General features: G+C 48.8%; 1 protein-coding gene across 1 annotated transcript in view; it reads right to left on the bottom strand.

The window, feature by feature from the left end:
• Positions 1-2,257, bottom strand: part of LOC142819259 (kinase suppressor of Ras 1-like) — a 98,330-nt gene extending 96,073 nt beyond the window's left edge. Inside the window, exon 1 of the mRNA XM_075904846.1 lies at positions 1,893-2,257. Coding sequence (XP_075760961.1) covers positions 1,893-2,090 — 198 coding nt within the window. The 5' untranslated portion in view covers positions 2,091-2,257. The remainder of the gene's footprint in view (positions 1-1,892) is intronic.
• Between the last annotated feature and the right edge of the window lie 24,427 nt (positions 2,258-26,684).

Below are 26,684 nucleotides of genomic sequence, written 5' to 3'. Positions count from 1 at the left end.
GGGAGCAATAAAAGCTTAATACCACCTTTCCAGACAACAACCATCTTCCAAACTCGACACTGCTATTATCTGTCAATTATCCAGGAGAGAACTAAGGAGGATAAGTGAAAAGGAGCCAGTAAAAAGAAGATAGGCCTGAAAAGGCCTGAAAATACAGAGAGTCAAAAAAAAAGTGTCAGAGGAAGATAGCAAATGGGAGATTTTGTCTCTCCAAGCCTCAGAACTGACTAGTGGAAGGTCTCAGCCACCCCAACAGGCTTTCTAAATCATGCTCTCACATCATTCCCATTGTCACACCAACTTCTACTTTCACAAGGGCATTTGGCACATGTGTGGAGCCAGTTTCAAACCATATTTTTACGGGGGGGGGGGCAAGAGTGTGTGGAAGTAGAGTGAAACAGAAAGGTTTCCCCAAACTCTCCAAGCAAATGCCTCAGACTTCAAACTAAAGCAGCAAGCCTGGGATCCTGGAACTAAAACTTCCCAAATGAAGAGTCCTTCATGCAACTCTCCAGCTTATTATTCAACTTTATCATGCAATGACTTCCTTCAGCTCTCATTTACCCACAGTCTGAGCTAGCCAGGGAGTGCCTTGTGAAGGCAGGCCGCAGCTGCTATTACACAACACAAGGAAATGATGAAGGGATGGATGTGAAAGATCCAGTGGATACAGGGATACCTTTAAGGAGCCTGGGGTCACATGGCCAAGAAGGGGGTCACAATGTCCTCTACACCCCAGTTACAGGAGTGGGGAAGTACTCAGGCCCTGAGGGGACGACACAGAGTCCCCTCCAGTTGCTGCCTGGATCACAAAGGACTGCACGGATAGTACAGGGGTTACTCCAGCAGACACCCGGTAGGGTGGGCTGCCCTCATGGACAGCCATGCTCTGTACTTCAAGGTCCTAGCCAGAGACGACAAGGGAGACAGGAAATCCCTCCAGCAGCTATTTCAGGAGCAGGGTGGGACAGGTTAGTGCCTTACAGCTGCTGCTGGGGCCCTCTGTCCTTAGAGAATTGGGGTGACTCCTCCCCGACTGTTTGCAGGGTAGTAGGCTGCAAACGGGTGCGGGAGGAAGAGACCTATTCCCCCCTCCCCTGCTGTTGCCCAGAGGCAGCCCTGAGGTCTCCAGGGCTGTAGGGAAGGAGTCTTGGTCAGCCAGGACTGCAGGGCTAGTAAGGAGGCGGGCTGTAGGGGAGGTGTCCCTGTGGGGGGGCTAGTAAGGAGGAGGGATGTAGAGAGATCCTGGGGGCTGTAGGAGAGATGTCCCTGTGGGGGGGCTAATAAGGAGGGGGGATGTAGAGAGATCCTGGGGGCTGTAGGAGAGGTGCCCCTGTGGGGGGGGGCTGTAGGGAGATCCTGGGGGCTGTAGGGGAGGTGTCCCTGTGGGGGGGCTGTAGGGGAGGTGTCCCTGTGGGGGGGGCTGCAGGGAGATCCTGGGGGCTGTAGGGGAGGTGTCCCGGGGGGGGCTGTAGGGAGATCCTGGGGGCTGTAGGGGAGGTGTCCCCGGGGGGGGGGGGCTGTAGGGAGATCCTGGGGGCTGTAGGGGAGGTGTCCCCGGGGGGGGGGGGCTGTAGGGAGATCCTGGGGGCTGTAGGGGAGGTGTCCCCGGGGGGGGGGAGGCTGTAGGGAGATCCTGGGGGCTGTAGGGGAGGTGTCCCGGGGGGGGGGGGCTGTAGGGAGATCCTGGGGGCTGTAGGGGAGGTGTCCCCGGGGGGGGCTGTAGGGAGATCCTGGGGGCTGTAGGGGAGGTGTCCCTGTAGGGGGGGCTGTAGGGAGATCCTGGGGGCTGTAGGGGAGGTGTCCCGGGGGGGCTGTAGGGGAGAGGAGCTGCCCCTAAGCTCCCCCCGGTTGCTCAGGGGGCGAGTCCCTTCCAGCGGGGGGGGGGGTACCTCCAAGGTCCGGATCTCCTGCTGGGTGAGGTCGTTGGAGGCGGCGCACTTGGTGCGCAGGCCGCGCAGGCTGGAGAGCGAGATGTCGATGAGGCTCTGCAGCTGGCCGCACTGCTGCGCGGCGGCTCCGGCCGCGGCCCCGTCCCCGCCCCGCCGCGCCTTCCCCTCCACCATCGGGCCGGCGGCCGCGCTAGCCATGCCTCGGCATCGGGGAGGCGGGGCGGGCCGCCCGGGCAGGCTGCGCGGAGGGGCCGGCGGCTGGGGCCGCCCCGGGCGGAGCGAGCGAGCGGCAGCCGCAGCAGCAATCGCAGCGCCCCCGGGAGCTCGCGGGCTCCTGCGGCTCGCCTGCCCCCGCCCCGCTCCTGCCTCTTCATCGCCGCGGGGGCCGGGGGCCGGCCGACGGGGATGCTGGGACTGGTAGTTTTCCTGCTGCCCGCTGCAGAATTGGGGTCGGTCGATGGGGGGGGGAGCCACTTTTAACCCCCCTCTGCGGTGGGGCAAACCAAATACAACAGCCCCCCCCCACACACACACACACCTAGTGGCGGACACACCCCCCTTCCTGCGGGGGGGCATTTTTGTTGGTGCCCCAGAGGTGCCAGTGACGGAAAATGTCTCACAGGTGCTGCCCTGCTGCACCCCGGGGCCCTGACCACCCAGAAATACGGGACACACTTGACCTTACATCCCAATCCACATTACATCTTCTTTAGAAAACTAGCCCATTAGCCTGTCATAAGGCGGGATTTTCAGGTCTCTCCACCTTGGGCTTCTCTCCTGAGCCTCCGGTCTCTCCCAGGGTGGGTCTGGGTCTCTCTCCCTCCTCCCCCTCTCTGTGGCTATGTCTAGACTGCAGGCTTCTTTCGAAAGAGGCTCTTTCAAAAGATCGCGTCTAGACTGCAGGCGGATCTTTCGAAAGAGAAATCCGCTTTTTCGAAAGAGAGCACCCAGCGAGTCTGGAGGCTCTCTTTCGAAGACGGCCTCTTTACATTGAAGAACGCCTTCTTTCGAAAGAGGAACTTTCGAAAGAAGGCGTTCTTCCTCGTAAATTGAGGTTTACCGCCATCGAAAGAAAAGCCGCGTTCTTTCGAAATAATTTCGAAAGAACGCGGCTTGAGTCTGGACGCAGGGGAAGTTTTTTCGGGAAAAGGCTACTTTTCCCGAAAAAGCCCTGAGTCTGGACACGGCCTGTCTCAGCTCTCCTCCGCCTCCTGCCTCTCTCGTCTTCTGCCTCTCTCTCCTGCCTCTCTCTCCGTCTCTTTCTCTTCTCCCCCTCCTGCCTCTTACTCTCCCTTTCTCTTCTCCTCCTCCTCCTGCCTCTACCTCCCCTCCGTCTCTCCCCGCCCCCGTTCCCTTTCCCCTTCCACCGTGGCGCTCGGCTGAGTGCTGCCCGCACTCACCCCGCAAGCCACCCTGGGCTCTGCATCCCACTGAAGCACAGGGCCCCCAGAATGTGCAGCCTGGGGCAGTTGCCCCAGTCCCTCCTATGGACAAGATAGCTCTAAGCCCAAACATTGGTGGAGCTGGGCCCACATCCCTACATTATGGTGGAGCACAGGCAGCACGGGCCCATATAACTCGCCGCCTGTGCTTCCCCATCAGTGGTGCCTGCCTACATCAAAGCAAAAAACACTGGTGTCTTATTTCCACTAGGTGTTTAGGCCAAGGGAGAGACCCCATGTAAACACAGGCCTCTTTTGCAGCAAAGACAAAGTCATAGACACAGGACACCTCCCCCCCCCCCACTTACATCCGTTGCTGGAAGAGACAGATCCCCTGCAACTTCTTGATTGTCATTGGTAGCACTGCAGGTTAGGTGGGTGATGCTCCTCTTCCAATCTGGTCAGTGTTTTGCCCCCATTCAGTCCTGCTGGGTGTGGTTCACTGCCTCATGTAGTGGCACTGAGACCACTTATACAGAAAATAGTCTGCTCTGCAACCTTAGCTGAGAGCCAGCTGGCTTTTAGCTCGCGCTGTAGGCTCACGCACTAAGGTCCCAGGTTGGATTCCATCTGTCAGCCTTACACAAAGCAACAAGAGGATCAGGCCCCTATTGTAATGGAGTTACAGCAGTTTACACAAGGATCTGGCCCTGTTAACTTAAAACGGGTCTTTGCATTGCTTCATTTTTTTTCTTTCCATAAGACTTTTGTGTTCACATTGCCAAAAGTCTTATGCTCTCAGAGGAACACCATACTCACAATGCCCCCTGAGTAACACAAGGAGGGAGTTACACACTGCACCTCCACATTCCGTCATTATTCCTGCATCGACACCTTGCACATTATGCCAGGGATAGATTTCCCCTAGTAATCATACCACAGCGTTCATACAGAGCGTTCCTTTTTCAACCACCACCTAGTTTAAGTTCAGAAACGCCTGCACAGTGGTTCTCAACCTTTTCCAACCCTAGGCCACCATCTCTCCAGGATCTACTCAAGAGTCCCTTCCCACCTAGCAACATTCAGGTCTGCCTGGTAATTCAAAAGGGCTGAGGGCTTTAAATTGCCCCTGGAGTGCTAGGCAGTGTCCTCTGGGTGGCTCTTGGGGCTGCCTGGAGGGGTGGGGGCACCTCATGGCACTCTCTTAGCAGTACTGGGGGAACGCCATGGTCCGGGCAGCACTGAAGGTCATCTGCCCTCAGTCCCACCCCTTCTGCCTGAGGCCCCGCCCCTTCTGGGAGCGCAGAGCTGGACCCTCCCCTTACCTAGTGTGGCTGTCTGCTGCCCTAGCAACATTGAAAGAGAAGGGGGGTTGTGATCCTGCTACCGGCCCATGATACTTATTTTAGGGATGCATGAACTAGAAAGCCAGTCCTCTCTGGCTTTGCAGATGTTCAGTTGCTGAACCAGGCCCTTCGGAAGCTTTATTTACACCTGTTCATGCTGTTTCTTTTCTTCTGTGCCATTCCCTTAATCTTGAGCAGTGAAAGAAGACAAGTTAGTTTCACTGAATGTGTTTATAAATCAGATTCACTTTCTCTGTCTGTGACAGCAGCTCAGTGTGAACACAAGGACATAGGAATGGCCACAATGGATCAGTCCTGTGCTCCATTTGTTCTAGTGATATCCTGTCTCAGACAGCGGCCAGCACCAAATGCTTCAGTGGAAGGTGCAATAAAATGCCCAGTCAGGAAATGTGGGCTCATCTGACCCCTTTAAGGTCTCATCTTAATCCCTAGGGCTGTCTACACACTGCAACATTATTTCCAAATAACTAGCATTTTTTGGAAAATAACTTAGTCCGTGTCTACACAACAGGCAGCTATTTCGAAATAGTGTTGAAATACTGTCAAACTGGAGGACTTCTTACTCCGACTCCTGCAACCCTCATGGTACAAGGAGTAAGAAGAAGTCGGAGGAAGGGTGCTCTGTTTCAAAATAAGTGCTGCGTAGACGCTCCTGATTTTGAAATAAGCTACGCAATTGATGCAGTTCAATTTGTGTGGCTTATTTCGAATTAAGTCCTGCTGTGTATCTGCACCCTAATAGTTCGAGATTGGTTTAAACCCTGAGGAGCATGAATTTTCATATCTCTTCCCATACACGTTGTTTTGCAGTGAATGTTTTGACTTCTGGATAACCATATGACTGTCCAATCCCTTTTTGAGTCTTAATGAGGTTTTGGCCTCAATAACATATTGTAGCACTGATTTCCCTCTTGTCATATTCTATTTCACAATTCAGGGAATGCTCAAGCAAAAAAAAAAAAAAAAAAAAAAAACCTAAATCTAAATAAAAGACCTTTTTTATCCACCTCTAAAGAAAACCTTCCTGTGCATCTTATCTTAAGCCCCCTCCTTCACTGTCATTACTTTGCAGCTGGAGTCTGATATTTGTTACATCATGTAACATGATAGCAGTGACAGCATGTAACATGATAGAGGACATGATAGTGGTTTTCAAGTCTCTCAAAGGGTGTTTGTGACGGACCGCCAGCGGCCCACACGCTGGGCAGCAGGGGGAGGCAGGAGGAGAGCGGGGCCGTGGGCGGTGAGGACAAGCGGTGGAACGCCACCACCGGGCAACGGCAGGACCAAAATTTGCCTCCTCGCCTGAGCGGCAGGAAGGATGCTGGCCCTGCCCCCGGCGTGCAGCCAGGAGGGGTAGGGACGGGGGCGGTGAGTGATGGCCCCGACGTGACGGGGGAAGCCCCCACGTCACGAAGAGGGCAGGACCCCCGGGCCATGTCACGACTGGCAGGCCTTTTCAAAAGGGCCCGCCGGCATCATGGAAAGGGGCAGCCTCCACAGCCGACGGATGGTGAGCCCCGGCTGAGGGGCAGCCCGGTATAGCCACCACGGACAGCGGGCGGTGAGCCCTAGCCGAGGGACAGCACAGGACCACCCCCGCAGACGGCAAGCGCTGGCCACAGTGCAGCACAGAGGAGCATCCGTAGCCAGTGGAGGGTGAGACCCGGCAGAGGAACAGCGCGGCAGAGCAGATCCCCGGAAGGAGCGGCCGATGGCAAACCCAGGCGCAGGACACCGGAACCATGGTAGGCACGAGGGAGCTGGAGGTTGGTCCCCAGGGGCCAGTGGGGGGAAGGAAGAATCCCGGGGCGGGGTCCTTGTGGCGCCCATGGACAGACGCGTTTCGGGAGTGAATCCCGTCTGTCGTGCAGGGACAGTGTTGCACCCTGCACTTAGGACCCCAGGCTGGGACCCGGTGGAGATGCGGGCGGGCCCAGGTCCCCCTTCCCCCACAACCCAGCATCTACGGATACGCCAGTGCACACCAGCATCATCAGCTTTGGTGGGCAAGGCCAGCGGACCCCGCCCCAGGGAGGGACTGAACGCGGGGCACAGGATCCCACTAACTAGACCTTAAGTCGGACGGCGGGTCCACTGAATCCCCCCTGCTCGCCCAAGAGGGGTGATCACACCCAAATACCCCGTTCGCAGGGCGGAGGACCGGACTACGGTACAGAAAGTCAGGACAGGGGGTCCGCCGAAGGCAGGGGACTGATGACCTCTCAAGGTCCCTTCCAGTTCTAGTGTTCTGTGATTCTATGTAAAGCAAAGGATAGTTCAGCTGAAGTCAATGACATTACACTGATATAAGAGAGGCTTGTATCAGCCCGAGTCTAAAAAAAATTAAGCATGACCCTCTAAAATTATCTTTCCCAATCATTCCATAAATCAGTCAATTACATGTTCTGTGTAACATAAATGTTTACTTAGTAAAGAATAAGAGCAGATCTACTATTTGAAGTGGGCATTAATGTAAACATCTTTTAGCCAATATAAACACTTAAGTACAAGAGTCATGTGGGTTCTTTCAAATCTTTATTGAATAGCATTCTACAATTAGTTTTATTATGGTACAGTCTGTGGGAACGCTATGTTTACAGCTCTCTTGGTGTTTCCAATGTGAATTATAGTATAAATAACTAAATTACAAATAAAGCAGCTTTCATATCCCAAATATCTGATGTAGCGACCACAAGCAAATGTGCACATGAAAAATCAATACAAAAACAATATGCCTCCACAATGGTATCAATTTTTATTGTGGTTTAGTCCGGTGCTCTGAAAGACTGCTAACATTAATGAGAGCTAAATGAATACCTGTTTTTAGAAGACAATTCGGTAGCATAGCCACAAAGAAGAAAAATAAAAGCAGGATCTAATCAGACATAAAGGAGTGTTAGGAAAGCAATATAAATATCAGGACAGAGGCATGGAGAGTTTCTTAGTGGATCTTGCAGGGAGCTTCTATAGAAATCAAGGAGGATTTAAATACAATGCAGTTGCAGATCTGACCCTTGTATGAAAGAGTCATTATTAAATTAAAGCCCATAAAGGTGGAGAGTAATACAAAAGTGCAGAAAATGGAAGAGGAGAGGAGGCACAGTCAAGTGGTGAAAACACAGAGGCTACGTCTACACTGCCCTTTCTTGCGCAAAGAATATGCAAATAAGGTGAAGTGTGGAATATCGCCACGCCTCATTTGTGTAATTAATTAGGCTCCATTTTTCCGCAAGAGGCTTTTGCACAAAAAGGAGCCATCTACACTGCTTCTTTTTGTGCAAAAACCCCCTCTTGTGCAAGAGCCGTTCTTCCTGAAAAAAGCGGAAGAACAGCTCTTGCTCAAGAGGGGGTTTTTGTGCAAAAACAAGCAGTGTAGATGGCTCCTTTTTGCGCAAAAGCTTCTTGCACATAAATGGAGGCTCATTATTTATGCAAATGAGGTGCAGCAATATTCCACGTTTTGCCTCATTTGCGTATTGTTTTGTGCAAGAGAGGGCAGTGTAGACGTAGCCTCTAGAAACAGGAGGATATTTAGGTTTCAAGCAAGCAAGCCACTTAGGATCCAGTCCCAAATCCATTGAAGTAAATGAAAAGACTCCTGTCTTCAATTGTCTCTAGGTAGGATTCTTACATATGGGTGTGAACATAACCTGAGTACTCCCATTGACTTCAACGGTCCTATTGATCTGTTGTAAGTGTTTTGCTGGATTGGATCCTAACGTTCTTTTGCCACTGATTTGCTGTATGACCTTGGGTACGTCATTTAAATGTTTTATTGTCTCCATCTTCCCATCTCCCTAATAGGGACAACATATATTTGCTGCACAGGGGGACTTGCAGTTTTAATTCATGGGTGTCTGTGATCTTAGGATGCAGGTTGGGAAATATTGTTGCAGTGATACAATCACTACAAAAGTCCATTAGCCAACCAGCTAGGAACATAAAGAAATTCCTCAAAAAGACACTGTAAATATATTGCATGGGAAAACAAGCCTAGGAAATACAGGAGTCCTGCACTGCATGAGATTTTTAATCCTTGAGCAATTTTTGGGTATTCCAAGGGGAGTGTCTGCTTAATTCACCGGCTATCATAAGCCGAAAAGACTCCAACCTCTAGTACACTAACTACACTGCCCTCTGGGCCCAAATGGAAAAATGTGCTGACTCAGTGTTTTGTACTGTTCATGCCTTAATGCCCCATCCGCTGCATTCTTCTCGCTAGCTTACATGTTCATGCTGCTGTCAACACGAGCAGGAGAAACACAGAACCCTCTCAGAGCTCATAGGAGCTGCTTATACAAGAGAGAGCCAGCCCCGTACAGCAGAGTGGTTTTGGCTCCATTAGCTGGGAAGATAGGGGAGAACTGAGCCACCAACACCAAACCACAGGGAAATCATTGTTTCCTTCCAAGTCTGTGGCCCAGAGCTGCAACCTTTGGTGTCCCATACACTTTCAGGCTGTGTCAGAGTGAGCAATGGACAAACGCGGTATTGAGAGGGCTGGGATCGAAGTTTATAAAGGAGTTGCTGAGGAAAGGATCATCTCCTTGGGTCCACAAACATGGCCGTGAGGAGCTGCGACTGAGCTGCATTCAAAACCCTCTCATCTAGCCTACAGCTGCAAAATAGCCACACTGGAACAGTGCTGCTCCCAGGGTATTAGGATTGCCAGGTGTCTGGTTTTCGCCCAGACTGTCCATTATTTGGGTCCCCTGTCCAGTAAAAAAAACAGAAAATACTGGACATGTGAAATGTCTGGTATTTCCTGTTGCCCTCGGACAGAAGCCCAGTGGAGACAATTTTCCCCTGCCACATCAGGCAGGGGCGGGGGAGGAGCATGGGGCCATTTAAAGGCGCAGTGTCTTTTTTTTTTGCGCTTAAAAACTTTGGTCTCCCTCTCCTTTCCCCCCCCCCCCCCCCAACAGAATTTTTTCCCTGGTTTTTTTGAGGGTGGGGGGTGGGGAGGGGGTTGTTTGGTATTTTTGTTAAACCATCTGGCAACCCTTCAGGGTATGCCTGCAGTATGGGATAAGGGTGAATTATAATATGCAACTTCAGCTACATTAGTTGTGTAGCTGAAGTCGAAGAACCTTAACTCAGATTTTGGCGCTGTCCACACTGCAGGAAGGTGAAGGGAGAACACTCCCCCTTCGATTTCCCTTACTCCTTATGGCAGCAGGACTACCGGCATCGACCTAAGTGCCCCTCTCAGTTCGAATTAGCTGTCTTCACTAGACCCACTCATTCGAACCCTGGAAGATCAACAGGTTCGATCTTCTCTGTAGTATAGACGTACCCTCAGTGGGGACCGGGGTGCATTCCATTCTCCCCCACCCCCACATAAGCACACAGCCTCTGCTTAGATGCCACACTCATTTAGGGCCTGATCCAAAGCCCGTCAATGTCAAGGGGATTCATTCCATTCTCTTCAATGGGCTTGGATTCAGGCCCGCAGTCACTGTGCATACTTAGGGTAGTCTATGAAGCCTGAAGAGAAAGCTGATCCCAAATGCCCCTTTCCTTCACTTACTCGTTGTTCCCCAGGGGCCCTGTTTTCCATTGCTCTGGGCATTGTACTATCACTTACACCAATGCATAAGGGGTATAAAATGCTACCATGCAGATCTGGTTGTAATTTACACCCACTCTGCACTCACTTGGCATTGGTGAAAATGACAGTGTAATGTGCCAAACAAGTGAAAGGAAGGGTGGGACTCAGGAAATCCTAGGTCACTTCCCTGACCCAGCCCCGACGTTTTGTTTAACCTTAGGCAAGTCTCTTAGAAGGGCCATCCTTACCCATTCGCAGAATATGCAGCTGTGTAGGGCACCTGAAAAATCTAGGGCACCACTGGGTCTTAATGTCCATCTACCGACTGCTGTTGGGCACAGTATTGCATAAGGCCCCATAAATCTTAAGGAGGTCCCTCTCACTTAGGATACAGCTACACTTGGCACTAGGGGTGTGATGCCCAGTTCACACAGACATTCTTTCCCAGAGCTAGCACATTGCTCATAGTGGTGTGGCCATGTTAGCACAGTGAGTAACTGCACAGATCAGCCACTCTGAGTGCAAACCTGCCTGGAGCCTCTGGGTACCTACTCGGAACAAGTAGCCTGTGAACCTGCCTGTCTTACTGTGGCTACAAGAACTTGTGCAAATACATCCACATGACTTGGAATCACACCCCAGCTCCAAAAGTAGAGATAGCTTTAGTTTCTTCTGTCCCTCAATTTGCCCTCTGTAAAATGGGGATAACAGTACCACCCTACCTCCACAGGGGCATTGTGAGGATAAATCCATTGAAGACCATGAGTCAGCCACGTCCTATGATAACTGGGGCTATGGATAGAGGGTGGGCTGTAAATCTTGCCCAGAACGTGCCAGTTCCCATTCATGCAAATAATATTTTTTCATGCCTTGAATGGCACATTTAGCAACGTCCTGGTTATGCCTTCTGATTTCTGTGTATCAGCACCCCATTGATTCTCTCAGGGCAACACTCTCCACACCGGAAGGCAGCTGTTTATAGAGAAACATAACTGTGGCTTTGAAAACAGCTGCACAGTCCAGTCCTCAGGAGCGCTTAAACCGCAGCAAGGGAGGTTTAGGTTGGACATTAGGAAAAACTTCCTGTCAGGGCAGTTAAACACTGGAATAAATTGCCTAGGGGAGGTTGTGGAATCTCCATCACTGGAGATATTTAAGAGCAGGTTAGATAGACATCTATCAGGGATGATCTAGACAGTGCTTGGTCCTGCCGTGAGGGCAGGGGACTGGACTCAATGACCAGTTCTATGATGCTATAACTGAGTTCTAGCCTTGGCTTAGTCAGTGACCTGCCGTGTGACCTCACTCAAGCCATTTAATTACTCTGTCTGTTCCTCTCCCACCTCTTGTCTTGCCTCTCTATTTAGATTGCAAGCTTTTTGTGGGCAGAGACTGTCTCTCACTGTTAGCATAGCACCTGGGGTCCTGGTCTCAGCTGGCATCCTCTAGGAGCAGCTATTAGACAAACCATCACAGTTACCTTCAAGTCAATAATGTATAGATGCTGGGGCAAAAAGCAGCGATGTTGAAAAGCCAGTTCTGGGGCAGGTCACGTGCTGCTTTTGCCAAAGTCCGCATGGTGTTTTGTGCCTGCTTGCCCTAATTTCCACTCTGCTCACAAAATACTGAAATTAAACAATGGGACGGAATTAGTCAGTGTGACGAGTTGAACACAGGGATAGAAGCCAGCTTTGTAGTGCTGGGGTCTGAAAAGCTGCAATGTTGGCAGGTTCAGAGACAGAAACCCTATGATTTTCCCTTTCAGGCTTCCTCCTACACTTGCCAAATGAGAATTCCTTTCTATGCCCTGCTCAGCACAGTAATCAAGAGCTGTGGCAGCAAGGTCTGAGCCTATTAAGCTGACAAACACCCAGGCTATTTCTAGCTACACAGCAGGAGATTTCCTCACAATATCTGGAGGAAGTGGTGACCATGGACCTGTGTAAACTGCCATAGCTCCACTGTCTTTGGTTTACAGTGTCTGCAATGGGGCTACACCAATTTCCCCGAGCAGAGAATCCAGCAATTAAAAGGCTTAATTGGTGCCCGACTCCTCACAGGTTGGCCTGTTCTTTGCACAGTTCTCCCTTTGGGGAGTGTAATGGACTCGCGTCAAGGAAGGCCCAGTTCTGCACCCATTTCTCTCAGCGTCTACTCCCAGAGGCGCCATCGGGAGTCCTGCTTGAGTAAAGAGCGCACAGTGAAACATCAAGACAGTCACCAGAAGGAGTATGTAAAAAGCTGCTGCTGAGACCGGAAGGAGAAGTAAAAAGCTGCTGCTGAGACCACAGACCAGCAAAGAAACCCAGCTAGCTGCTATGAAATAAGAGGGGAAGGAGAATGGACATTCATTACGTATTGTTAATCATTTGTACTGTGGTGGCACCCATAGGCCAGGGCTCCTTTGCGCCAGGCACTGTACATACATAATGACGAGACAGACTCCTCCAGAATGACTAGGTCTTGATGGAAGACTACAGGCAACAGGTAGGTAGACAGAGGAGCACCTGGCAGTGAGATGACCCTGGTCAGCATAAGGTGTGGTCCCAACATCCAGCCTGCCTAGCCCCATGGGGCATAGCAGCAGAGGAGGGTTTTAAAAGGGGTTGGAAGTAGGGGTGTGAAGGTGTAAATGTGTACACGGTTAATGGATGTGCCTGGGGTCACAGTTACACACAGCGTAACACCAGCGTAACATGCCTGCTCCCACCCCACCCCCCGCTGTGCATAAACCTTTACAAGGAGGCAAAGTTACAATAAAATATTAATGTACCACTTCCTACATTACCACATTACTACTAAAGATCAGGTTAGTACACGCTGAACTCTCTAGTTTGGCAGCTTCAGGACCTGACCAGTGCCAAACCAGAGAATTTGCCAAACCACGAGGGCTCAATATTGTCTAGGAGCATCATGAACACTTCCACTGCTTCCTGGTCTGTTCCAAGGGGTAAATCAGAGCAAAACCAGCTCAGGATACTGAGAGCCAGGACTGGTGGCTATAGATAAACTTCATGGGAAACTTAACCATGCTCATGGTAAGTGGACATCAAGCTAACTAAAATCATGCTGAACCATGGATGTTGCCAGATCAGAGAGATTCAACCTGTATTCAAAGTATCTGGCTATCGGTTCTGGTTTGCCGGCTGCACAGCCCTCCTCCTCTCAGTAGGTAAAAAGGGAGATCAAATTTCCAAACATCTATCCTACTTCGTGGACTTGTCTTGCGTATGTATGTGCTATGCAAACGTTTCCATTACAAGAACAGTCCTTATAGGACTAAACCACGGCTTCATAGGAGGGTCACAATTTTCCATGAATGTGTGAAACAGAATCTGGCTGCTAATGAGAGAAAGTTAATTTGCTGTTCAGTTTAAAATATAGGTCCTCGACTACTACAGCATTAAGTAAGCAGGTCTGGGGATCTTTTGGAAGCTGGCATTTTGTCATAATATGAACCCCTTAATAATGTCCTCCCCAAAAATATTGGACACAACCACCACATGTGCAACTATGTTCCTCTGTCCTTGCAACCGTCTCCAAGAGAAAATGTCCCTACTAGCAAAAATATGATGGATCTTAACTGAAGTCAAATGCCATCTATACAGTCATTTCTAAACATTTCCTTTATGACTGACAAATTGAAGATGTACATCTTCCTTCCTGTATAGCAGCACTTCTCAAACTGGGGGTCCCAACCCACAAGGGGGCTGCAAAGCTATTGGATGGGGGTCGCGGTATTGCCAGTCTTACTTCTGTGCTGCCTTCACAGTGGGGCAGCTGGGCAGGCCCATGTCTGATGGCAGAACTACCAGCAGCAGCCACACACAAGTAAGGATGGTATGATTTGGGAAAAGGGAGGAGTTTGTACAGTCTGAAATATGTTCAAAGAAGGCCCAGCAAAAAAAGATGAAACCATTGCCATACAGAGTCCCACTCACCCAGAACAATTCCTTTGTTCAAACCCTTTTCCCATCTTTTCATCTCTGTCGCTTTCTTATCAAGATCTTTTACAGTCAAAATTGTATCTCTTACAAATTAAGATTTGTAATTTGTTCCTGCTTGCTCCTTGGCTAACTCCTCCAACGTAATTAAAGGTCTAAATAAACAGTTGCCTCAGATCCAGATTTCACAATAAAATGCCTGATGTATGAATACTGAAAATAGGAGGTCTTTATATTAGCTCCAGGGTTTTTTTGAGCTCCATCTTGGGCTGGTCAATGCTACAACAATACTTATTCAGACTATAAACTCTTTGGGACAGGAAGTGTCCTTTATTGTGTATTTGCATAACCAGGCTCCAGACTATCAGGGCCTCTAAGCATTATGCAAATAATCACTGGAGAAGAATCTTACCTTTCCTTTGAGGCCTGCCAGGCTGTAACTTTTGTTTACACTTTTGACGTGCAGTAGGCCAAGTAAAGTGACAATTTTTGCTGTCCAAAGAGCTCCTACTACATTTCTTTTTTGTTAGACTTACATGTGCCAGTCCTAATAGTATAGGGTTAGGCTTTCATTCTACTGTCTCCTTGGTTAAACACACCCATGACTGACTCATACTGGCGCTAATCCCCTGGTGCAATTTATATCTTGGCATTAAATGTGTTAGGGGAAGGACAAACATTTGCTTAACAAACCAAAATGGTGTTAATCAAAGTTATTAGAGAGCTGTAGCACAAAGAACAATGCAGCAGGTGAACTGTAGCGGCAGCAGTGGCATAGCCAGAAGGGACCACTTGGGTGGGCCCTGACTTCGGGTGGGTGGGGAATGATGGGGCGCAGGGTTAAACCTCAGTGCCCCCACCCCACTCTGACAGCAGCACCACGCAAGCAGAGGTAAGCCCCACTTCCCAGTCACGGCCCCCAGCTGCAGCACCCAGTGGTCTGATGGGGGATAGGTGGGCCTGGATGCACAGTGATGAAGTCATGGCCCTCTAAGGGCCACCCATGGCTCCACTTCTGAGCTGCACCCACCCCGCACCACGCACCTTCCAGCAGGGCCTGCTGTGTTGGTGACACCCGCAGCTTTTCATCTGAGCAGCCACATCCAAAGCAACGCATACCTCTGAGATCTCTTGGCCTGACAATGGAAATGCTAGAGGGGAGCGTCTGCGGAGCGGCGCGTTGGAAAGAGGCTCGCACAGCCCAACCAGGCTCCGTGGAACTCGTCAGGGAAGGAGATTTATTCCTGGGAGGCTCCGACTCTCCTGAAGGTTTTAATTGTTTGGCCACCGCCTCTGTCATTAGCACTTTATGGAACCGGATCGCGTGACAACTGCTCTCTCGTCTTTACATAATGAATCAAAGGCCGGGCCTTCGTTTTTAGGCGATGGCAGAGCACAGAGTAGCTTACTCCTCCACAGTCTGTTTTTTGTTTTTTTTGGGTGGGAGGGAGGCTGTTTGAAATAGAGGCAAAGCGGTTTGGCAGGTTAAACATCTCACATTGTACTGTGCTTTCGGATGAACTTCCCAGAGAAAGCCAGCCCAGACACGGCTGCGTAAATCCCGAGTAAGCCCAGACAAGTAGTTCTGATAGACTCTAGCAGCGTAAGCAGCAGTTACTGGGCTCGGTGAGACGCGACACTGTGCTATGTAGCAGGCAGGCTTACGAGTGCAGGGGGCCACCCAGAAGAACAGGGAGGGGACATGCAGGAGCACCCCATTTAGTAAGTACAATTTTTGGCAGGGGTTCGGGGGCACTTCCTGAGTGCTACCATGAATCACCTGTGCAGCCCTAGACCAAATGGCACCCGTCATACAAGTCTGGCTAGTGATGCCCAGAGCCATCCTGTCTATAAGGGGGTCCCACAGAAGCCACCTCAACCATCCTATGGATGGGATCTGTGGGGCCGAGGGCAGTCTGGGGGACCTGGTGAAAGGCAGCAGCAGGGGTTTGTCCCCCAATCACCATGCTGGCAGGAGCCAAAGTGACAAAGCAGCCTGTTCCACTCCACTACCCTCTCCCAGGCCACTTCCCACCACCACAGTGAGGGGGAGGGTAAGGCGACCCTTGCTGCCGCTCCGTGCCAGGCCGGCCAGTAAGCCCCTGGCTCACGTTGCTCAGGGGAGGGCTTCAGGGAAGGGACATGGCTGAGAAGTTGCCCCGGACTTCGCACCTGGGGCACTGGGGGGGGAGCTGCCCCAGACCCCCTAGAGACAGTCCTGGTGATGCCACACCCCTTATATACCCACACGGGCATGGCTGACAACATTCTAGAAGGCTTGAGGAAAATGTAGTTCTCAGTCTGGAAGGTTCCGTTGGGTTCTACAAAGGTCCAGGACATTCTAGGAACTTAATGGAAAAACGAACCTACACCCGGAATACTGGAAACATTTCACTTCAAAGGTTCTGTTTTCCTTTTTGTCGCTAACAACAGAACAGGTAGCACCCTGAGTCTGGCACCCCTCAAACCCATACCACAGGTGATTGCCTAGGTTGACTGTCCCTAAATCTGCCCATCAGCCTAAATCTTGGGAACACAAGAACAGCCAGACTGGATCAGAACTGGGGTCCATCTAATTCAGCATCCTCTGACTGTGGTCTGTGCCAGATGCTTCAGAAGACTGCATAAAAGTCCTGCAATAGACAGATACGAAACAATCGCCCCCCCCAAGGGTCTCATCTTGATTTTCAATAGTTCCTCATGGCTTACTATCCCTTAAAATTAATATTTTATTGTCACTAGTAACTTGGATATTCCTGACATCCATGTAAATATCCAGGATCACAGTGACTCTTCTAGCCTTAAAAACCTGTACATTTATACCTCTGTAACTGGAGACAGAACTTGACTCCGTTATTGGACAAGAGCCTCGGGTGACTTAAATCCATGTAGCTCTACAAAATTTCCTAGGTCGGGCTCTAACTATACTTTTACCATGATGATAAAAATAATGGGGGAAGGGGAAACATTTTACTCACCTGTCAACCTAATTGGCCCTTGATCACTTGAGATTTAACCCACAGAAGAAAAGCATGCATGCATCTTTTCCCCTTAAGGTCCTGATGCAAAGGAGTTCTTCCATTAACTATCTGACTTTCTTTCCCCTGTCTCTGCAACACCATGAAAATGTAAGTCTGTTTCCCCTCATGTCTCTCTTCTTCATGAAATGTACCTAATAATCAGCCATCTGGTGTCCAAGATGCCTGAAGTATTGGGGCATTTCCTTTATCCTGAGGAAGTTTGTTGAAGAAAAGATAAACGTGTTCACATCCAATCCCCACTGTGCCCTGATTAGGGTCTGGCTGTTTTTACTTTATTTATCAGGATTTCTGTAGCAGTCACTGGCTAGCTGTAAACAATTTGGTAGAGACACAGATCCAGAAATAATGGGACTATTCATTAGAGAGACTTACATCCCTAAGTCAGTGAATGTCATATAATATGATGCATCTACACAACAGATGCAAATTGCTATGCAAATTGCGTAGCTTATTTTGAAATTTGGCGCTGTCTACACAGTACTTACTTTGAAATAAATCGCTCGTTCACTGACTTCCTTAATCCTCCTACAATGAGGTTTACAGGAAGTTGGAATAAGAAGCCCGTTATTTCAAATTTATTCCGAAATAACGCTGCTGTCTAGATGTACCCTGATAGAATGTTAGGAACCATTAGGAAAGGGATAGATAATAAAACATAAATTTGGCTACGTCTACACTGGCCCCTTTTCCGGAAGGGGCATGTAAATTTCACCAGTCGTCGTAGGGAAATCCGCGGGGGATTTAAATATCCCCCGCGGCATTTAAATAAAAATGTCCGCCGCTTTTTTCCGGCTTTTAAAAAAGCCGGAAAAGAGCGTCTACACTGGCCCCGATCCTCCGGAAAAAGTGCCCTTTTCCGGAGGGTCTTATTCCTACTTCGAAGTAGGAATAAGACCCTCCGGAAAAGGGCACTTTTTCCGGAGGATCGGGGCCAGTGTAGACGCTCTTTTCCGGCTTTTTTAAAAGCCGGAAAAAAGCGGCGGACATTTTTATTTAAATGCCGCGGGGGATATTTAAATCCCCCGCGGATTTCCCTACGACGACTGGTGAAATTTACATGCCCCTTCCGGAAAAGGGGCCAGTGTAGACGTAGCCAAATTTATGTTTTATTATCTATCCCTTTCCTAATGGTTCCTAACATTCTATCAGGGTACATCTAGACAGCAGCGTTATTTCGGAATAAATTTGAAATAACGGGCTTCTTATTCCAACTTCCTGTAAACCTCATTGTAGGAGGATTAAGGAAGTCAGTGAACGAGCGATTTATTTCAAAGTAAGTACTGTGTAGACAGCGCCAAATTTCAAAATAAGCTACGCAATTTGCATAGCTCAAATTGTGTAGCTTATTTAGACATATGCACTACTGTGTAGACATACCCTAAGTGTGCATCAGTGGTAAAAAAAACCTAAGTGGATATTTTCCAAGATCTCTTTCTGGGGTTGTCAGGGTGCAAGCCCCCCCAGCATGCCTCAGTGCCCCCGACTGTCCTCATCTAGCCTCTCTCAGGGCAAGTTACAGTCTGTATGGGTTGCTCATCATTGGCATTGGGGTTGTCTCAACTGCCTTGCTTACCTAGGCTGCATCATGATCTGCCTCCAAACCAGAGTTTTGTCTCCAGCCCCTAGCCAAGGGGAGTCTTGACTGGCCCTCTCCCAGCCCTAGCTGGCAATCCCTAGCTTGTCTCCCTCCTAAGAGCTCCTGCTTCCTCCGTAGTCAGCCCTTCACTGGCTCCCCCTCTAAGCAAACTGTGCTGCCCTAGATAGTTGCCAGCTGGGCTCTCCCTAGCCCAAACAGCTTCAGCTGGCCTCTCTGTTTCCAGCCCCAGCTCAGGGCCTGAGTCCTGGTCTTAAAGGGCCACTGCAGGGCAGGCACCCTTTCACAGGGGTGATAACTAATTTATACCTCAACTTTTTGTCTGTGTAACTAGGATTGTGTTTTCCAATGTGCATTGCTTTCATTTGCTGTTTTGCCACCCAATCTATGAAAAATTGCAAAGGGATTTCTCTAATCAGCTTTGGCTTTAACTGTCTTGAGTAATTTTGTATTATCTGCAAGCTTTGTCATTTTACTGTTCACTCCCTTTTCCAGATTATTTATGAGTATGTTGAACATCACTGACCTTGGGAAACCCCCACTATTTACCTCTCTCCAGTGTGAAAACTGACCATTTATTCCCACTGTTTGTTCCCCATCTTTTAACCAGGTCACAAGTGAGAGTTGATGCTGCTTTCTAATTTTTCTCACTAGGATTTGACTTCCAGTTTTTAAAGGAGGCCTTTTCCCCCCTCCCGCCTCATTTACTCTGCTGCTTAACCAGGATGGCATTTTTGAGTCCTGCTGCTGGTTTTTTTAAACTATTGTTTGAGGTTATGAATTTATTTTAAGGTATTTCATCCTTCCTTACAATTCCTCTTTCATCAACATCCTCATTTTTGTACAGATCCCCTTTTTGAAAGTAAATGCTTCATTGGCTTAATCTGCATCAAAGGAAATTTGGGTTAGATATTAAGGAAATGTTCTAATTAGGGATGTAAGGGAGTAGTCAACAAGTTGACTACCTGATAAGCCTATGCTTATCGGGTAGCAAAGTCGATTCGCATTCCCCTCCCGCCTTGCTGCCTCTGTATCAGCCAGCTCCCCCCAGCACCATCTCTGCGGTGCCGCCCATCCCCCTCCTCGCTGCTGCCTCTATCAATTGCACAAAACCTAACAAGGGTGGAAAATATGATTGTTGTTACTATATTTGCACAATTTTGAATATTTCTATGGTGCTTTGAAGATGCAACATGAGCTAAACGCTGTGTATGCTGGATACTACCGTTATCAGGACTTTTTTAAAAAGATACTAATTTATCATGGGAGTTGGAAGAAAACCATGTAGTGAAGGTAACAGAGACAATTCCTCAACCTATTGGCTGTGTCTACACTGGCCGCTTGAATTTCTGCAAAAGCACTGACTTCCTACTGTAAGAAATCAGTGCTTCTTGCGGAAATACTATTCTGCTTCCTTTCAGGCAAAAGTCCCTTTTGTGCAAAGCTTTTGCGCAAAAGGGCCAGTGTAGACAGCTCAGATTTGTTTTCCGCAAAAAAGTCCCAATCGCGAAAATGGCGATCGGGGCTTTTTTGCGGAAAAGTGCGTCTAGATTGGCACGGGCGCTTTTCCACAAAAAGTGTTTTTGCAGAAAAGCGTCCGTGCCAATCTAGACACTCTGTTCCGAAAATGCTTTTAACGGAAAACTTTTCCATTAAAAGCATTTCCGGAAAATCATGCCACTCTAGACACAGCCATTGTGTATTTAGGAAGTTTGGACTTGAACCCTGCTCCCAAAGTGCTAAATACACTTGGTGTTATATCTTTGCAGTACTAAACTGAAGAGCCCATTACCAAATTTGTGCTCCCCACAATTACAGTCTAAATACTGCATAAATAACTAGAAGTCTGGTGGCACCTTATAGACTAACAGATTTATTGGAGCATAAGCTTTCGTGGGCAAAGACCCACTTTGTCAGATGCATGTCACGAAGTGGGTCTTTGCCCATGAAAGCTTATGCTCCAATAAATCTATTAGTCTATAAGGTGCCACCGGACTTCTCGTTGTTTATGTAGATTCAAACGAACACGGCTACCCCTCTGATTCTTGTCGGTCTAAATGCTGACTCCTTTAACCTTCTTTGTTAAGCTAAATAGATTCAGGTCCTCGAGCCCATGTCTACACTAGTGAGCTTGCTGCTGAATTGACACTAGGGATGTGAACATGTACTCATGTACATGGTTAACTGATGGGCCTCATGGTTACACGCAACCCTCTCCCACCACGGTGCTGCCTCCATATCAGACAAGCAGATGGGAGTCAGTACTTGTGGGAAGCTGGCTTAAATGCTGGCTCTCCATGAGCACCAGTTCCCTGCCCCCCGCTGCTGCCTCTGATACAGGCAGCCAGGAGCCAGTACACACATGAAGCGGCCTGCCCCCTCCCTGCGCTGCTTCCTCCTCTCACAGCTGCGGTGTGGAGGGGGGCAGGCGGGAGCCGGTGCTCAAAAGCACCGGCTCCCTCCTGCCCCCTCACATGTAAATGTGCAATTGCCGCAATTTTCAGCAGCTACACGTTTACAAAAACACACCCATGTTAACACCCCTAATCCATGCTGTTGTACCACTGTAAGGTCACTTGTGTAGCCGCGCTGTGTCGAGGGGAGACAGCTCTCTCGTTGCCACAATTAATAAGGGCAGTCGTTCTGTCTGCAGGAGAGGCTCTCCTGCAAACATAGTGCTGACCACAACAGTGCTTCTGTTGATCACCTGTATCATTCAGAGGGATGGATTTTTCGCACCCCTAAGCAACACAAATTATACTGATAAAAACAGATATAGCCTAACGTTACGAGGCATATTTTCCAAGTTCTTAGATCTTCTTTGAGCCCTCTCCAATGTATCAACATCCTTCCTGAATTGCGGTTAAATAACTTGCTGAGGGCTACATAGCGATTTAGTAACAGAATCAGGGTTAGACGACAGGAGTCCCTGACACCTGCTCCGTGGCATCAGTGCTCGCTTTGTTCGAATTCTTGGTGCCGTGTCTTGTTCTGGCACAGATCAGCCAGAGAGCAAATAGTTATTTAAAAAAACAAAGTGAGCATTTTCAGAGAAACACACACATGTGCAAACTACTTTATCAGGCACTAGCTGGCCTAAGAACTGGTCAGACAGTTTTTCAGCTTAAAGAAGTCACGGGATAAATCACACTCAGGGTGTGAGAACAGAGCTGGTGTGATCCATCTCAGATAGGACTAGTTTCTTATTTGTGTTTTTAAAAACTACTAAAAACACCATTGTGTTTTGTTTGGGGGGGGAGGCGATAGTTTTATTCTCAGCCTTTCTGACAATCAGAGATTGTGAGAAAGTTTGTTCTGTCTGTGCCTGATGGCTCTTACTAGAATCCTGGATGCTGTCAGACTTTCTGGTATCTACACTGTAGCGTCAGGAAGTAATACCAGCACATCCTTTTCTAACCATCCCCAGCTGGATTCATTCTGAGCCTCTCCGTCACTCTATTGACTTCAGTGGCGTGATACCCCAGATGAATTAGACTCCACATAGCCAGTTCTACTACAGCTTCCTCTTTCTCTTCCTTCCTTGTTTCCTCTGTTTAATCTTTTCACTGTGGTACTTCTTCAGCACTCTACAAGTTACTATTTCAGCTTGCTCATCTCTCATAAAGTCATTGTGAGTCTTGTGATATTTGGTGCATTCCCGCAAGCCCCAACTGTGGGAGTCATATGAGTGTGAGAATCTCAGATTTTGTTTTGGGGTTTTTTTTCTAATTGGTTTGGGGTTTTTTTTTAAGCAAGTGCCTATCCCTTATGATTGTGAAGAAAAGTTTAAACATGGGACCTGAACGCTCCCCAGTGCTCAAGAAGACAGAAGGTAAATAAGAAATTGTATTTTTATAAACCACTGCTGGATTTGGGTGGATCCTAATATGGGATTGGCAATATGGCTATGTAGCTATCTGCTTACACAGGTCTCCACCATGTAAGCAGTGATCACATTACAGCACATCAGTCTAAACAAGAATTCAACTGATTCCAGTGCCTCAGCAGTAGAGGTTTGCACTTATGTAAAGAGATTGTTATTGTAAGAACCAAATTGAGCTCAAATCAAATTTACTAGGCTGTCCTGAGAATATTGGTGCATTTTACAAGACCCTGCTGGGATGCACACTACTGGCAGGTCCAGCCCCTAGTCCCTCACACACACCTCTCCGCCCCTGCTCTTTCACTTTTAAAGGTACTGAACCTCATGTCTAATGACACATGTTACTCAAAGTGTGGAATGTACACGGTCTCCGTGCAGCCACAAAAGGGTAGAAACAGGCTTGGCCAAAGAGTTTGCAGGGCCCATGGCGGCATGTTGTGGTTGGTTACACTGTGTGGCCGCGCGGCTCCCAGCCAGGGTAGCAAGTGAGCAGCCGGGTTGGTGGGCAGGCGCCAGGAAGCACGGAGCCCTGAAGGCGCAGGGCCCAAGGCAACCACCTTGCGCACCTTGCCCTAAGGCCGGGCCTGGGTAGAAAGAACAAGTCACACTACAGTTGAGTTTTCCCAGATTCCTTGAGCTTTGGCCTTTAACATTCTATTGGTGCAACATATTTGCAGTTGTCCCCGCTTTACACATGCACAACTGGAATAAATCAAAATTCAGCCATAAGTTATTTTGGGGAAAGGGTTGGATGGAGGGACGGGGAACAAATCTCAGAAGCCGCTGATTTCTTTTGTTATGCATAGCTGGACAGACGAGAGACAGTGCGCCAAACCGGTGAATAAACCAGGCTGCATCGCATGGCCATCATGCAGAAGGTGACAACTGCTGAATGCAATTTGCTGTTTATTTCTTGCTCTGATGGGTTCCCCTCCTCCCACCCTTCCACTTTCCCTTGTGAAGCTGATTATGCTAGGCGGGGACGGCAGAGGCTGGCATGAAGTTGTGTGCTGTGTCTCTTTCCCATGGGAAAGTTGAATTAGATAAAAATTGAAGACAGTGCCTTTAAATCAACAAATTCCACTTGGTAAGTTTTCTTCCTGCTCCAGGCAGAATAGGTTGCTACGCCCTGGAGGGTCTAGAAAGACATTCTGAGAACTTTTTTTTTTTTCTTTCAAAATATCACTTTCTCTAGGACTGCATTAAGAAATCGGAGCCCATTACTGCAGCTCAGAGTTTGCCAGGAGTGCACGTTCCTGTTAGTTTTGCTTCAGGTTAATGTGATCAACAGTTCAGGAGTAACTGCAGGGTCCTCTTTCTTTTTTTCCCCCTCTCTCTCCAGGGGAGGGAAGGAAGGAAGGAAGGAAGGAAGGAAGGAAGGAAGAAAGAAAGAAAGAAAGAAAGAAAGAAAGAAAGAAAGAAAGAAAGAAAGAAAGAAAGAAAGAAAGAAAGAAAGAAAGAAAGAAAGAAAGAAAGAAAGAAAGAAAGAAAGAAAGAAAGAAAGAAAGAAAGAAAGAAAGAACACACTAGGACAATCTGGGTTCAGTTCTGGATTTCCTGTGGGGCCCTGTCAGCCGAAATGGTCAGGGCAGTGTGTGTGTGTGTGTGTGTGTGTGTTACACCCAAGTCTTCAACTGCTGAGATGCAAAGTCTCGTTGCAGTGGGCAGCCTAGGAGGCTAAAGGGCGCCCCGAAAAAAATAGTTTAACGTCTGTGACTTTACTGCTAGGACCGGGGTCCCGTCGCAGAGGGCAGCCAACAGGCTCTCAGACGCCCCGAGTTTATAGGAAGAGCTTATTACACCTTAGATTTTAGCTGCTAGGATACAGAAATCCCTTCGCAGCGGGCAGCCTGGGGAGGCTGAGAGGTGCCCCAACGGATCTGTCCCCTGGAAGCGACATGATCCAAAATGCCCAAGCTCTTCCTATACCTGTCCCCTTTGACCGGCTGAAGTTCTTTTGTTTGTGTTCTGTTCGGGTACAGCAGCACGGGTTCAAGTCAGAAGCTTGACACGCACTGGCTTATTTATAGGAGAAAGAAAGAGAAAAGAAATAAAGAAACTTGGTTCAGTATATATATATATTTATAAGTGAATGAGGGCATCCCACTTATTCCCAAAGTTTATAGCTAAATCACCTTACCAAAGGCAGTTTACAATAGAAATGAAGCAGCTTGTCTTAAGAAAACTATAATAAAGTAACTAAACTTACAACAGAGTGACAATTAAAGTGTACACATAAAGAAAACACATTGCAGGTACAATTCTCACCCCTGCGTTCCAGACTTGGCATGGCCAGCGTCTTTCTCTCAATCCCTCGGGAAGAAGTAGGGCAAGGTTGGGCGTCCCACGGACCTCGGGAGACAATCAATACCTGCCAGCAGGTGTAGGTGATTGGAGCTCAAATGGGGTGGGCAACTAAACCCTCTTTATACCCCTTGGGTCACATGGGCATCTTCCTGGTCTCAAGTGGCCAATTAGGAAAAATGGCTTTGAACGCCAAGTTTCCACAAAGGGTGCAAAGCATAATTCACACCTGGGAAGATGCAGACAATGGGCACCTCTGGTATGTGATGAGCGAAGATTCCTCTCCTGAGACAGTGCAGGCGTGTCAATTACTGATACTAGCCATCACGGCGACGGGAGGCCTCCCAGTCGTCAGCTAGCCCATTTACTGTCTGGTTTCTGTTTATGGTAGAGTCAGGGACAGGCACCACACCTGCGTTCCCAGGGCATCAAAGGCTGACTGCCTTTCTCTTGCTCTCTGGGGGGGGGGGGGGGAACAAGATGGGGTTCGTGTCTGGCTATAGGCCCTGGGCAGATCCCAGAATTTCTCACTTGTGCATGGGGATAACGCTTCCTTTGTTTTGTTAGGCATGGACTGTCTCTCCTGTGCTTCATTTATGCCCGGCCTAATCTCCAGCACCCTTAAGTTTGGTGCTTCATAGGCCCAGCCCTCTGGGAATGCTGCATCCGTTATAAAAGTAATCAAATTGCTTGAGCCCTGGCACCACTTTCATTACAAATTAAGCACTATGTATATGTGCAGAGCCAAGCTCAAAGGAGCCCTGATCTTGGCTGAGGTCTTGTGATGGAATGGACTAGGTCCTGACATCCCCTTCAGGAGGCCTTGTGATCCTGCCACATCCCGTCCCAGAAGGGACAGTAAAGCAGTCCTCCAGGCAGGCTAGAGAGGCTATCGGGGAAGCAGCCAGTCAGGGCCCAGCAAGCCAGTATAAAGCAAGCTGCTGGGCAAGACCCAGACAGTTCCACTTTGGAGTTTGGGGCGTGCAGACTGCGTGTGACTTGGCCGGAGGGCTGGGTCACAGGAAAGTTGCCATAAGCAGAAGAGTGCAGGCACACGCACTGGGCCTGGGGGGCTGCATTCGAGAAGTGAGGGCAACCCCGTTACAGATCTGTGGTCATATAAAGACTAACCAGAAGTCAGGACTCTTGGGTGCTATCGGCCATACGCCTCCTTGGTAATTGTAAGTTTTCATGGACTGGCCAAAATACATCAAGCCTGAACCCTCGGTAGTTCAGATGTTCTATTATTAATTTATTAGGTATATTTCAGTTGTATTTACAGGCCCTAACCAAGATCAAGGCCCCATTATGCTATGGTTGTACACATAGGCTACGTCTACAATACAGGGTTTTTGTGCAAAAACCCACAGAGTGTCCACATCTCAAGTGCGTTTTTGCCCAAGTAAATTTACAGTCAATCAAAAGAAGAGAGAGGTTTTTACGGTGTAGATATTCCTCTTTCTACGAGGAATAACTCCTTTTTGCATAAGAGCTCTTGCACAAAAAGGTGCGTGTGGACGGGCAACGGGGGTTTTGCGCAAAAGGAGCCAATCAAAAAAAGCACAGGTGCTCTGATGGCCATTCTGTTAATGGCAATCAGAGCTTTCTTTCGAGAGAGCATCCATGCAGTCCGGACATTCTCTTGCGCAAAAGCACATCGCTTTTGCAATGCATTTTTGGAGTGTGGATGCGCTCTTGCGCAAGACGTTTTTGCGGAAGATCT

This window comes from Pelodiscus sinensis, chromosome 21, assembly GCF_049634645.1.
Source record: "Pelodiscus sinensis isolate JC-2024 chromosome 21, ASM4963464v1, whole genome shotgun sequence".
Taxonomy (NCBI): Eukaryota; Metazoa; Chordata; order Testudines; family Trionychidae; genus Pelodiscus; species Pelodiscus sinensis.
This window is presented reverse-complemented; position numbering and strand designations above follow the sequence as displayed.